The sequence below is a fragment of the Sciurus carolinensis genome, chromosome 15 (genome assembly GCF_902686445.1).
Source record: "Sciurus carolinensis chromosome 15, mSciCar1.2, whole genome shotgun sequence".
Taxonomy (NCBI): Eukaryota; Metazoa; Chordata; class Mammalia; order Rodentia; family Sciuridae; genus Sciurus; species Sciurus carolinensis.
Genome location: NC_062227.1, coordinates 28,073,815 through 28,088,640, shown reverse-complemented (window position 1 = coordinate 28,088,640; position 14,826 = coordinate 28,073,815). Strand labels below are relative to the sequence as shown.

General features: G+C 39.2%; 1 protein-coding gene across 3 annotated transcripts; it reads left to right on the top strand.

The window, feature by feature from the left end:
• Positions 1-4,822: 4,822 nt before the first annotated feature.
• LOC124965640 (myosin regulatory light polypeptide 9) lies at positions 4,823-14,478 on the top strand. Of its 3 annotated transcripts, none has more exons than XM_047526733.1 (4): positions 4,823-4,845; positions 10,128-10,326; positions 10,921-11,082; positions 13,977-14,478. In XM_047526733.1, the coding sequence occupies exons 2-4, from the start codon at positions 10,143-10,145 to the stop codon at positions 14,147-14,149; spliced, it is 519 nt and encodes a 172-aa protein (XP_047382689.1). In that variant the 5' UTR covers positions 4,823-4,845; positions 10,128-10,142; the 3' UTR covers positions 14,150-14,478. The 3 variants fall into 3 exon arrangements, with proteins under 3 accessions (XP_047382689.1, XP_047382688.1, XP_047382687.1); XM_047526732.1 differs by lacking the exon at positions 4,823-4,845 and adding an exon at positions 4,905-5,062; XM_047526731.1 differs by lacking the exon at positions 4,823-4,845 and adding an exon at positions 8,926-9,076.
• The last annotated feature ends 348 nt before the right edge of the window (positions 14,479-14,826 follow it).

The window sequence follows — 14,826 nt, the reverse complement described above, 5'->3', positions numbered from 1 at the left end:
AAGGAAGGCCTCAGCACTTACATTGTACTCACCTCAAAATGTTCCAAAAAATAACCATCATTTCCTATGGTCACCACATCCAACTCTCCAAACTATTTCTCCTCCTTTCTTCCTTACTTGAATTAGTGGTGTTATCATCTGTCAGAAATCCTGATTCCTCCTGCCAGGCTCATCTTCTGCTGATGCTTCAAAGTATTGCCAGAGCAATTTTTAAAGAGTACAATTTTGAACATACTATTCCCATTGTTTCAGACAAATAAGTGGATCCTGCTTAAGACAAATCCTGCTTTAAAGACAAATAAGTGACCTGCAGAAACATGACTTAGAAGTCACTCAGGATATGGTCACAGCTTACCCCACCGGCTTCAGATACCTACGATTTTACAGTCATACTCTACCTTCCAGCTATTCATTCATTCAACATGCATTTTTATGTATGGAGTACCTGTAACGTGCTAATTACTTTCTGGACATTGGGATACTTCAATAAACAAAGTAGGCCAAAAACATTCTCTTCAGGGACCTTAGAAGACGTAAATAGTAAGCAGAGTAAGTGTATAATATGTCAGAAGTAGTAAGTGCAAGGGAAAAAATAAAGCAAGAAAAAGGGGGAGGGTGCTGGGAAGATAGGTGATGCCTGCTAAGTTGAATGACCAGAGAAGCCTTTACTGATAGTGATGTCTGAATGGAGACTTGATGCAAGCAGTGAACATATTAGAAGAAAGAACATGGAAATCAGAAAGAACATCAAATGCAAAGATCTTAAGGTAGAAAAAATACCTAACTTCTTCAAGAAACATTCAGGGTATCAATTGGCTGGGCAGATTTGGGAAGGAAGTAAGAGATGAGGTCAGAGAAGTTCCCAGGATGCTAAATCATTGAACCTTGTAGGCCATTGTAAGGCATTTGGCTCTTACTCTGAGTGAGATAAGACTCCATGGGAGGGTGTTAAGCAGAACAATGACATGATCTAATTTCTGTTTTGAAAGGCTCACTCTGTCACTATGTGGAGAATAGACTGTAGGAGGACAAGGAAGCAAGGAGACCTGCTAGGAGGCTATTGCAAAAATCCAGTATTGAAATGAAAATAACTTGGACTAGCATGGTAGCAGTAGAGGTGGTAGGACAACCAAATTCTGGATATTTTTTGAAAGAGTTAAACAAAAGTGTTGTGCTCCTTATTGTTTTAGGTCCTGGAGATACTTCTAGGAACTAAGTAGACAAAAACCTTATCAGGATGGACTGAACAGTGGGATGAGAGGCATGAAAGAAAAAGAGGGGGTAAAGGTGTATCAAAGGGTTTTAATCTGAACAACTTAAAGTAGAATTGCCATTAGCCTGATGGAGAAGAAAAGCACAGAAAACAGGTTTTAGAGGTACAGAAAGGGAGATCAACTTCAGATATGAACATTTAGATGCCTACCAGATCTCCTCATGGAGATGCCAAAGGAACATAGAGATATGAGTTTGGAGCTAGAGATACATATTTGAAAACAATTGTGCATTTGCAATATTTAAAGCCATGAGAGTGGATGAGGTTAGCAAGGAAAGGATTGTTGACAGAAATGAGAAAAGATTCAAGCACTGGATCCTAGGTTACTAAAAATGACTGAGGAAATTAGGAGGAATTGGCAAAAGAGACTGAAGGGTCTCTACTAGGAAGTAAGAAAACAAGAGAAGAGAGTGTTTCAAAGGTTAGAAAGTGATTACTTTGTCAAATACTATTTGTGAACTGAGAATTCACTATGAGGTTATGCAGCTCATTGGTGACCTTGATCAAGACATGTTGGGTGGAAAGGTAGGGAAAAAAGATTTATTCTAGTGTACTTAAGAGATCATTGGATTTGTACACCCATGATCATAGTAGTACTATGTCCAAAACAGGTCTCATTGGAATAAAAAATCCAGGTGTTGAGAAGTCTGTGTTCCTTTCTGGAAGCTTTAGGGGAGAATAATTTTTCATGCCTTTTCCAGCTTCTGCAGGCCACCTGCATTCCTTGGCCTCCTTTCTCCAACTTTAAAGCCAGCAACATCTCATCTCTCTGAACATACTTCCACACATCTCTCTGATTTCTTCTACCTCCCCATATATGGGACACATTACAACATTCTTGCTGATGGCAATGATCCAATAGAAATAGAGAACCCAATAATGCAGGAGAGGGCAGAATTATTGGTATGACATGAGCAAGAAAATGGAGGAACTGGGTTTTTTAGGAACAAGGAAAGTATCTCTCTAGTTTAAATAGGAGATCTCAGTGGGAAAGGACAACATCTGGGGACAGATGTTAGCTGGTGAGCAGATATGATAGGTGGGAGCTTGTGGGAGTCATTTATTTTCTCAGTGACTTATGAATAAGTTCATCAGCTGAGAATGAGGATGAAAGAGAAGGTGTTACAGGTGTGAGAGAGGTTTCGGAACTGACATCCAAGAGTGGTATGGTGAGATCGCAATAAATCACTGAGTCAATCTTAAAGCAGGAGATGGGACCATTTTTATTCACCAGCTGGTAGCAGGGCGGAGGGGGAGGCTGCAAATCTACATCCTTTGACCCGCTCCAGGGGTTAGAGTACACATTTTATACCACAAGTAAAGCATGTAGGTACATTTATCATAAGTGGCTGTTGCTATGATTCAAAACTACAAACAAACATCATGAGATCTAAAATCATAAGCAAAAGGGGAAGTGGGTCAAAATGACCCTAGTTGAGTCCAAGTTAAAGAATGGTTACAAACATCTAGCCATCATTCTTTGACAGGTACATTGTCCAGGAAAATGGGAACCAAAAAGAGAACAATTTTCCATTGTATAAGAAATGTCATTTTATGTTGCCAAACATGTTATGCTAAGCAACTGTTGGTGGGTACAGAGGTGGAGTGTTCCTACAGGAGATGCATTTCCTACATGACTTGGAGACTCAGGGTAAAATGGAGTCTGCTTGGTCATTGCCCATACAGCCTGGCCCATAACAAGAAAAAAAAGGAGTATGAGAGGACAGTGAAAAAACCTCATGACCATCAAGAGCCCACTTAAGTCTGTGATCACTAAAGCTTCAGTTGAATGATACTCTGTCAATGTAAGCGTCCTATATAGGACACCCTCTGTAACTCTGCATTCTTTTCTACTCCCGGCCCAGGCCATCCCAGAGTCAGCAACTGTGCAATTTCAAAACAAGTGTAAACCACAACCCCCACCACAGAGCTAGGCAATGCAGTTGCTGTGTCATACCGTTTGATTAAGTAGAAGACAGACAAGACAATTATCTGACACTAGAGAAGCAAAAGAAATGTTTATTTCAAGCTGGGAATAAAACTGAACTGTCCGCTTCCTTGTGATCTGAAGGGTTTTTTTTTTTCCCTGAGAGGACGCAGGTCGAGACCACTCTGCGCGGTGGTAGGCCACCACCCCGTGGAGGTGTGATGCACTGCAGGTGAGTGCTCCGCCGTCCAAGGCAAATTAAAAAAAAAAAAAAAAAAAAAAATATGGCTGTTCCCCTCCTACCGAGCCCTTTGGAGTTTTTGCACTGCCACTGCCTGCCATTCAGCTATGTTTCCTCCTTCCCTGATGAGTCACTAGGGACCCTGTTAAATCCATTGCTTCCCAGTATCTGCCCTCGAAGATTCTGATTCAATGAGCTGGAGAAAAAGTACCCAATTATTTGTATTTTAAACTAGTACCCCATGATTCTTTTTGTCGAGGAAATCTAGGGAAACACATCATCTTTGTTTCTATCATCCACAGAATTGGGACAATTTTTTTTCAGTGACTTAACATTTTAGTTAACGTTGGAGTCTGTGTGCGTGAGATTACATGCGCGCACCACCACGCCCAGTGCGGAATGTATTAATGGTTAATGCTCCCGAGTCCCTTGAAAGCACCTGGAACTTACAAATATCTAGAATATACTACATCGCAGCATTTAGAGTAATATCTTCCTTTTCATTTCAGATTAATAATTCGAGTCAGAGTTGGCTTTGAAAGCGAAGACCATTGGGCAACCCCAAACTTCAAAACTGCTGGTCACAAGAACCAAACTAGTCTCTGGACCTCAGTGCCAGGATGATGGGCTAAGTGTTCCCGGATCCAACAACCTAGGTTGACCGATGAGGTCAGAAAGCTGAGTAACAAGAGGTATTGTTAAAAGCCGTACTAGGCAAGGAGAACTGAGAAGAAATAGACCCAACTTTTTATCCCTATTTCCACCAAGCTGCGCAAGTCCTCACCATAATAAGAGGAAAAGGCAAGAGTCACCTTCCTTCCTCGGGCTCTGCTTGTTAATCAGGGTTAGAAAGGGAAAATAACAGCTAATGTCTCGTAAGCCACTCATAACCTTTTGAAGTTCGTCAGACACAGGGCTGAGGGTCTTTGGACTTCACAATGCTTCTTGTGTGAAAAGGGTGGACTCTTCATAAAACAACACTACACAGAGTGATCGCCTGCGAGGGTTCTTTCAGAACGCGCACAGATCAGACCAATGGCCGCAAAGCGGGAACTGCGCGGGCTCACGAGAGCTTCTACGCAGGCGCACTAGAGCCCAGCGCTAGCAGCCGGGCTCTTCGTGGCGGGGCAAGGGTTAGTCACGTGGGTCGCGCGGCCCTCTCGACGATTTCCCTACAAGGACTTAGGCTAAAGGACCCGCCCCTCGCCGTGCTCTGGAATGTGCCGAGAGGCAAAGCCACAGGACAGACCCAACCATGCGCAAACAGGAAAGGGGGAGTAGGAAGATTTTCAGTACAAGAAAAGATACACCAAAGACGGAAACTCCGTAATCAGACCCAGCGAAACATCACACATTCCGTTATGTTTTAAGTCCCTCTCTTTATACTTCCTACCCGTGCACTCGGTCAGTATTTAGCCCGATGATCACACTGGCAACTTCCTTGTGGGCGCCTTTCTATTAAGTCGGGCCCACTCTGTGGGCCCAGAATGGTGACTGTGCTTCCTTCCGGTTTGCAAAGCGGAGACCGGAAGTGTTGGTTTTCAGCGGCTCTGGGGTAGGAGGGTGGTGATAGAGGCAGCGAGGGATTCGCTAAGGTGCTCGATTCTCGTGGCTGTGTAGGGTGAGTGATGCCTGCGGTCGGGCGCGTGAGTCCCATTCCTGGGATTCATCTCCGCGGGGCTGCGGGGAGGCAGCGGTGCTCCGCCCTGGGACCCCGGCGCGGGGAGCGCACCTGGGCAGGTGTGCTAGCGGATCCAGGGCTTTAAGCCCAGCGGCCAGCTGTGGAGTCGAGGGCCTCGGCCAGAAGTGGCCCAGATCCCAAACTTCGCTGCTGTGCTGAAACTTGGATCTCGGAAAATGTGGCTTAGCTCGCTGGCGCCTAAAGCTTGGGTGACTGCCGGACCCGCGAAACCCGAGCCCGGCAGAGTTGACTCTGGAGCTATGTTTAGTTTCTAACGTAAACTTGCCCGATTCCAGGGAGTTTGCGCTAAAACCGCGGCCCCGGCCCCCGCACCCTGTTCTCCCTCCCCGTTGCAGCTGTTGTTAGCAGCTGTGCGGCTGCGTTTAGGTGGAATAACCACCTCAAATTGGAGCTTCTGTAATTAGAACTTTTTTCCTAATTACATTGATATTTGGTAAAGAGGGATGTGGGGTTTAGTTTGCGACTTAAGGAAAAACTCCAAAATGACAATTTACCTTTAGAGTGAGGACTTTGGGCTAAGTCAGTTCACCAAGTGTTTCCTTTGTAAGAAGTTTAGTAGGTATACGAAGGCATATGTCAGTTCTTCTTTAGGACAGAAATGTGGGTTCAGTTAAGATTTTAACTTTTTTAAGTGAGAAGTTTTATTTCTAAAGGTGAAGAAAGCAAGTATTGATTAAAACTACCGGTGTGTGTTCCGCGTTCTGGAAGGCCAGAAAAGCATTAAGAGTTAACCAAAAAAGCATTTTATTTTAAAAAAAGAGGCTTTACTGCCAGGTCACCCCTGACAACTAATTGTCTTTGTCAAGTGCTAAGAACTTTTGGGTGTGGCAGTCTAAGAGAACTAATCTGACTTCCAACCGGAAGTCTTTGTGAAAAGGGGAAAACTTGGTTTAGTTGAAACGGAAAAACCAACTTGAAAATATACTTTTTAAAAACTGTAGGTTAGCACCAAAAAACATCCCTTAGTCTGAAAAAAGTGCACTGGTTAAATGAGAGATTGGATCTGGATTTGGAAAGCTGACCAAAAACTAGGTACTTTTCACACTATGCAGTTTTAAGATAGTAAGTTTTCATCAAAGGACGTACTACATTTCCCAGAGAATTCTCAGCTTAGGTGTTAGTTCTGTAGAAAAACTTCCTAGGTTATTTTACATTTATTACCACTCTATAAATGCTGAACTCCAGGATTTTAGCTAAAGCAATCTAATGTACATATGAGAATGGATCAGTCACACTTTATAGATTTTATAGATTTTTCAAAAATATCTAGATACCATCATTTCTAGAAATTCTGAAAAATTCTTTTTTCCTTGGTGTTTGAGGAAAGTGTGTTTGAAGGTCTCTGCTTTCTGTTTCTCCTACCTCTTGGTCTTATCTAACCTCTTAAGCATTTTTGGTATCCCTTCTTTTGTCTTGGCTATTACTGATTGTCCTTCCCATTGAGCTATTAAAAAACCAAATCACAAATTCCTTGCTACCAGTACTCCCCTCCTTGACTTAAAGCAAGGTTATGCTTCTTTCTTTTTAACAGCATCTTCTGTCTTCTTGATTACCCCAGACCCCTTTTTCATTCCTGAAATCCTCCTGCATTTTTTTGAAGGTTGCTTTCAGTTTCACACAACAAATACCACTTCCCACTAAAATTCTTTTTAAATGTTTCCAAAGTAAGGACTAAACTTTACAAGTGAGGCTCCTTACACTTTGGAATTCTCAGGTGCTTCCCTGGTGCTTCCCATTCATCCTAAATAAAGAAAACATACTGATGTGTGAAGTATTTTCAATTTTATTTTACCCTAACTTTCTAGACTGACAGAGTTGTGTATTTCTAAAAGACTTGTTATATAAAGTGTTATAGCCTCATTTGTTTGAGGGGTAATAAAATGGACAGCAAACTAGAATTATAGCAAAGAGGAAACTGACAATATCAGAGATGATCTTCTTGATCACAGCACTGATTTGATTCCCTCCACCGGTGTTTATTCTACCCATACTTTTAGTTTGGTAGGAAAAAATAAACGAGTTTCCTTAATTTGGAATAAGGACTGTGAATCTGAACTCCTCCTTGCTGCAAGGCTCTAGGTTCCTGGTGGGAGATAAACTCAGATCAGAATCCAATTTTCTTGAAAAAGTTAAGAGCCAAGTAGTAACTTGCCCAACATGACACTCAGTTTTTGGTGGAATTAACTGCCTTAATTGTTAGAATTAAAACTAACACCCAAATCTCTAACAATATTTCATAGCTTCCAATGATACTCAGGGTTTTTCAAAGTCTTCCCTCCATGCAATCTTTTAGAATACACACATTTTTTTCTGAACTGAACACTTATTAGTCATGTGCCACCTTATTGATTATTTTTCATTTTTGTCACGTTTTAATTTTTAAAGTCATACCTCTGGAATGAAGACTACGCGACTCATTTCATAAGTTGAACCAATCATTGCATTTTAGTAGTTGCCTCCCAACTATATTTTAAGCTTCTTAATGTAAGAGTGAAGTTTACATTTCTTAACTCTTACTAGTATTCAGCACTGATGATATTTGATGCACGGTAGTATGATTAACTGATCATAATAAGACTGATAAGATCGATGAATGATCTGAAGTTCTCTGTGAGACCATTGTCTGTGCTGACCAAAAAAACAAAAACAAAACCTTTGGAACTTTTTTTTTTTTTTTTTTTCCAGTACTGAGGATTTAACACAGGGAAGCTCTTCCACTGAGCTTTGTCCTCACCCCTTTTTATCTTGTATTTTGAGACAGAGTCTTGCTAAGTTCTGTGGCCTTCAACTCGTCAGCCTCCCAAGTTGCTGGGATTACAGGCATGTGCCACCTGCAAGGTTTACCTTTTAAATTATTTTATGATGCATGTACAAATTCAAAAAATGCATGATTAAAAGAACAGGAAATACTCAAAAATTTAAAACTACATATTTATTACTTTAAACCCAAGCTAGGTATTAAAAAGGTATCTAGATGACCTCCCCCCTCCAAATTTTGTAGAGTAGCCATTTGATTTATAATTCTCATTGGTTTCTTTGTTCTTAAAATAACTAACATTTTTGCATCATTAGGGAAAGACAATGTTGTCATACCAAACAGACTATTTTTAAAGATGTGCTTTGGCTTGCAAAGGCATGACATGCCTAGAATTTTAAAGAGATATGGAGTGGTAAATGCGTGCCATTTATTGGGTCTTGACCATTTGCCCCAAGACCTGAGTACATTTAAGAGACAGAGGAATAATATTCTCCATAAATTTTTGTAGTTTTTAAAACAATATTTAGAACAGCTCCCCCAAATATTAACAGAATGAAAATATGCATTCAAGAATGCATACATGGGTCATGAAAAGTGCCTTCCTAAAGAAGTGATTAGAGGAAAATAAGGAGGAGCACATAATTTCTGTGCTGTGTATGGTATATTTTTCCAATAATCCATTCCAGTGTATTGCCAAGGAGAGCTATATTGGATGGGCTGGAATTTGTGACTACCCTTTATGGAATTCCGTACTAAAATCTGAAAATAGATTAAGCTAAAAATCCAAGTGGAGCTTTTCTAATTATTTCCATAATTGAATTTAGTCTGGGTGATATGGTTCAATCAAGGAAAGAATGTAAAAAAATAATTCTTTAAACTCATAGGAAGCATTATATTCCAAGGGTCACTTTGAGTACTGAGATCTAGGTAGCAGTTCATTCTTTGCAGTCCACAGATTTATTTTTAGAGCAAGGGCATAGTGTTTTGCCACATCATAGCTAAATGTTGTTTTCAGAACGTAAGCTTTAAAATTGTTATCCTGGTCAGAGAGTGAAATCAGTAGTGCCTATTTTAGACCTGCTCAGAAGAATATAACTCAATACAGTGTCTTACTCTTGCTGATCAGAGGTTTTGCAGACTACCTACCATCTCAACGGCCTCAACTCTGAAGGATGGTACAGTAGAATTTTATCTGATGACTGTGGGATTTATTTAGCTTCAAACAAATATAGTCTTTTAAAAATTGAGTGTCGATTGGAAAATTGCCTTTTATTTTTATGTATTAGACATAGTTTTAACTTAATTTTTGTAGGGATAAATTTTGGTTATTAGAGACCAAAGGTAATCTCTATGCTTCTTAAGATGTTCCCTAAAACTTTTTAAACTAAATTTAAAATATTTAAGTTTAAAAATTTGTGCTCTGATTTCTGCTTAGATGTCTTAGTAATATCAATGATTTAGTGTGGCTCTAATGTAAGAAACTGTTTGAATGGAGTGCATTGTCTATAGAAATTAATTATAGGTGGATTAACTTCAATTTCTTATACTTTTCCATTTTCCTTTCAACAAAATATTTCTTGATCTACTTTGAATCCAAAAATGAGGGTGCAATGAGAAACGTTAGTTGAATGTGGAAGAATGATAATGCTTGTGAATAGTGATTAGGAGAGAAGACCTGTTCCATCATTCAGTCTCCCTACTTCCTTGCCTTCTGTCCACCTTTAGATGGACCTAATAAAGATGAATTAGTATTTCTCAGCACCCCCTAGCACTATACCTGAGATTTTTTTGGTTTGTGTCTTATTCTTATTTTGTAATTAAATATTATAAATATTATTGTTATGGTTATCAGTTGTTAGACTTTATAGCAGTATTGGGAATATGTAATCTTGTTGAAATGCTGTGAGGTTTGAATTGTTTGGATGTAGTTTGAAATTCGAAATTAGCAATGTGCCTTTTATAAAAATTCATGATTTTAAGGGTAGGTAAACTTAAAATAGAAGTCTGGTTTTTCTCATTAGTTTGGTTCTTTGAGTAATGGTTTTGATAAGTTGAGAAATTTTTTTTTTACCAAGTGATACTCCCCTGCTGCATACACATCTCTAAGAAGCTCAAACATATCAGAAAGATCAATTCAGTTTACTTTTGCTAATCATTGTTTTGATTCAAACTTAAATAATTTTGGATGTTGATTTTGTTTTTCTTGAATTCCCTTTCTTAAATTAGGATCTAACCACCACCATGTCGAGCAAAAGGGCAAAGACCAAGACCACCAAGAAGCGCCCTCAGCGCGCAACATCCAATGTGTTTGCCATGTTTGACCAATCGCAGATTCAGGAATTCAAAGAGGCCTTCAACATGATTGACCAGAACAGAGACGGTTTCATTGACAAGGAAGATTTGCATGATATGCTTGCCTCACTGGGTAAGGCTCAGTTTTAATATTAATATGTTGGGTAGAATTTCAATGATGCCTTTCATAGTTTTTTTTTTTTTTTTAATTTTTATTTATTTATTTATTTTAGATGTTGATAGACCTTTATTTTATTCATTTTTTATATTTGGTGCTAAGAATTGAACCCAGTGCCTCACACATGCTAGGCAAGTGCTCTACCACTGAGCTTCAACCCTAGCCCCACACCCCGCCTTGCAAGTTTATTTCATGAGTTTTAAAGCTCTGAAGCCAGTTTAATGCCTATTAGATTATTTCAGGTCCCACATGGACACCTGCAGATTGTTTTTCCTGTCTCAGAATTGGGCTGAGGGGCATTTGTGTATGTTGGTAGGACTGGTCTTGAGTATGAAAGCAGTACTATTCTAACATCCCAATGGAATATTTACAGTCTCCAAACTCTTAATATAGGCTGTATTCATGGAGAAGACTTTTTCTCCAAAAAGTTTTGCTGTCATGAATGCAAACAGCAAACTATACAAGTGATCATCTTTCTTGCCAAAATGGCATGCTTCATAGTATAATTGAAATTATGATCCTGTCTCTTTTGTGTTTGTTGTTGTTTAGGGAAAAATCCAACTGATGAATACCTGGATGCCATGATGAATGAGGCTCCAGGACCCATCAATTTCACCATGTTCCTCACCATGTTTGGTGAGAAGTTAAATGGCACAGATCCTGAAGATGTCATCAGAAATGCTTTTGCTTGCTTTGATGAAGAAGCTACTGGTAAGTCAGAGGTAACCTTTAATTACAAAGTGATTTAATTTTTAGTTACAGTAACTAAAATGTAAAATAACTTAAAATATGATAACACCCACAGGTTTATACTACCCCTACTTTTTTTGGACAGGATTTCCCTTTGGCATGTTTATCACTCATTGTACTCTGTTTCCTTAAAAAGTAGTAGTTTACAAAAATATCATAGGTTGTATTTGTTTGGGAAACTTGGGTAGCTTCTTTACTAAAATTTTAATTCCATGAGGGTTAGGCTTCCCTAACTAAATATGTGTTGAATGAGTAACTTTTGCCAGAATAATGCGTTAAGTGTAAATTGCTATAGTCTGTGGCACCAGTGTAGATCTGTTTGCATACCAGGTGTCCCTGAACTCTAAAATCTTTTAAATCTGCTATCTAACTTCTCTTTTAAAATAAAACCAAGCAACTAGCTGGGTGTGGTGGCACACACCTGTGATCCCAGCAGCTCAGAAGCCTGAGGCAAGAGGATCGCTAGTTCAAAGCAAGCCTCAGCAAAAGTGAGGCACTAAGAACTCAAGTGAGACCCTGTCTCTAATTAGAATACAAAATTGGGCTGGGACGTGGCTCAGTGGTAGAGTACCCCTGATTTCAATCCCCAGTATTCTACCCTCCACCCCCAAATTAAAATAAACCAAATAGAGTTTAGGCTGTGAAATCAGACTACTGGGTTTCAGGTTCCTCTTCTGCAACATACAATAGCTGTGTAATTTTGTGCAAGTAACTTACTTCTCTAAGCCTTGGTTTTCTGTATTTTGAAATAGGCATTAATATTACCTACCCCTTAGGGTTGTTGTGAGGACTAAATGAGGAAATAGGACAGTGTACATAGAGTTAACTCTCACAAAAACAATGTATTAACTACATAAATGCTTGATCTTTCAGCAGAAGTACATATAAGAGAAAACAGAAGGGAATATTTTCCAAGATTCCCAACCCATGGCATGGCTTTATGTTTACTTTAGAGAGGGAGGTGCATCCTTTGGTTACCTACATTGCCGAGACTAGTTTCGGTGCTGGGCGATGTCTGGGCCACTGATGCCAGCATTGTCTCCTCACCCTGGCTTCCAAGACTCCACACAGTATGGCTGCATTCTGACTTTTCAAGTCTACCACCCTCCACTCTTATATTGTCTCCCTAACTTCTTGCCAAACACCTCTGTGCTCTGTTGTGCTTACTTTCAGTATTCCTTCTTTGCCTTTCTTTCATACCCCCTGTTCTCTCTTCATTTACAATGAATATTCTTAATTTATTTCTGCAAAGAGTAGACTGTAGGAAGAATAGGCAGAGGAGGCTTAGCCTTTTTGACTCCTGAAGACACCTGTATATTGTTTGAATTTACTGTGAGTAGTTGCTACTTTTTTAATGGAAGAACATAAAATTGTAAAAGATGAAAAGGTTTTACATATTTTTCATACTCATCTCAAAGGTCTCATCCTTTATGGAGCCTTGCCAGTCATTTTTTGCTGTTTTTTCCTGACCTACAAAGGCAAAAAGCCTCTCCATCCCTTGCACATATCTGTATCTCTTCTGGCACATACACTATTTGACTTTATATGTTGTGTACTTGTTACCAGTCATCACAGTTTCTTCCCACTTTCAGAGTGACTGCTCTTTGTCTTAAAAAGAATTTCATTTCCATCTTTGAAGCCCTTTCTAGTACCAACCAGAGTCCCTTGCACATAATAGATAATTAATTATGAGGTGGTTAAATGACTTGACTGGAGATGAGAATTTATTTCCACAAATCTAGAATTCTAAGGTAATACCAACATAAGACAGTAAATCACAGGTAACATTTAGGCATTTGTTTTATAGTATTTATATTTATTGTTTTAGGCAGGCAAGGTCTATCTCTTTCTTTTCTTAGGGTCTCCCTGTGTTGCTCAGACTAACCTTAAACTCAGTCCTCCTGCCCTACTTAGCCTTCTGAGTAGCTGAGATTACGGGTATTAAGCCTGGCTAGGTAGGCAGGTTTTATGAAAATCTCGGTATCAAAAACCCATAGTAACTGGGCATGATGGCACATTCCTGTAATCACAGCTACTTGGGGGACGGAGGCAGAAGAATCACAAGTTTGAGGCAAACCTCTGCACCACAGGAAGACCCTGTCTCAAAATAAAAATAAAGGACTGGAGTTATAACTCAGTGATAGAGTATCTCTGGGTTCAATCCCCAGGAGTGTCACCTGCACCCCCCCCCCCACAAAACCCAGAGTAAAAAACATACCTTTCAGTTCACCACTGCACATCCCTATTGCCTAACACAGGGTCAGTGACATAGTTTATGCACAAGTATTTATTCCATGCTATGTGTGTTATCATATGAGTTAGATTTGTAAACATTAAAATTTTCCTTTTACATATGAGAAAACCAAAGTCAGAGGTAAAGTGTAATGCCTAAAATAACATAGCTTGTTAAATTGGGCCTTAGGACTCCAGTATTCTTTCAACTAAAGTACTTTTATTGATGCTTATGATGTGGTATTGATTTTAATGTGGCAGGTGACCGCTATTCGCTTGTAGTATAAACATGACCATTCATGCCATTTCAAGGAACCATGAGACTTGGGTTCATTAATCATACCTTATTACTTTTATATAGGCATAGGTTTAGTTTCTATTATAAAGAGATCAGAAGAAGGATGTGGAGGCAGATTAATAGAGCAGTGCTACTAAGCAGCTGTACATTTTTTTAGGCACCTGACTGCTGAGGTTGCCAAAAGCAGGTGGAGACCCCATATCTCACATATTTTGTGTGTTTATATTTTCTTAACTTAAACAATGTGTGTAGTCAAGTATAGATACGCCTTGTAATTAATCTCTAGAGTAGTATGTATTCTGATCCCTAATTCTTTATTCTCTAGGCACCATTCAGGAGGATTACCTGAGAGAGCTGCTGACCACCATGGGTGATCGGTTTACAGATGAGGAAGTGGATGAGCTGTACAGAGAAGCCCCTATTGACAAAAAGGGGAATTTCAATTACATCGAGTTCACGCGCATCCTTAAACACGGAGCAAAAGACAAAGATGACTGAAAAGAACTTCAAATTCCAGCCAAATGTTCCTTGTTGCCACTTTGGGTATTTCTGAGACTTTTCTCTTAAGACCTATTGCATGCCCTTTAGCTTTACAGCTTTTGCCTTTCTTGTTTTGTATTTATTCTCAGCCATTTTGAGGCTCATGTATCTTTATAATCAGACTGGAAATGGGACTTTTTGTCATTTTCAGAATAGAAAATGGGTAATTTAAGTTACCATTGCCCTCACCCCCAATAACTGCAGTCTACACAGAGTCAATATATTTTTTCAGAGAAAGTTATTCACTCAATTTTTTCTGAACCATGATTAAACTTTATGATAAAATACTTACTTGTTTTAATGTATTATTTACCAAAATTGCCTTTTGTTAGTTTTAGTTTCATGTTTCAAAGAAAGGTAGAAGAGGTAAATCCCCCAAAACGATAGGCTTATTAGACTTCAGTTTTCCTACCAGTCCTATCTCTACATTCATTTTCTCCTCCCAAGGAAATATAATTTTAACTGCCCTAATCAGGTTTCCTGCACTTTGTTTTCCAATTAAAAAAAATTTCCTGTAGAATTTGTACATATGTGACACTGCAGTAGCTTTAAGTTCTTAAGTTTGATATACCTGCTTTATCTGTTCCCACTTTATCTTTTAAGCTTTTGTACATTATTTTATGTCATTTAAAATT

Bases quoted from the DNA above. Each gene is read 5' to 3' on its own strand.
- LOC124965640 (XM_047526731.1), top strand. The intron at 10,327-10,920 runs GTAAGGCTCAGT...GTTGTTGTTTAG, and splicing joins TGATATGCTTGCCTCACTGG to GGAAAAATCCAACTGATGAA. The intron at 11,083-13,976 runs GTAAGTCAGAGG...TTTATTCTCTAG, and splicing joins CTTTGATGAAGAAGCTACTG to GCACCATTCAGGAGGATTAC.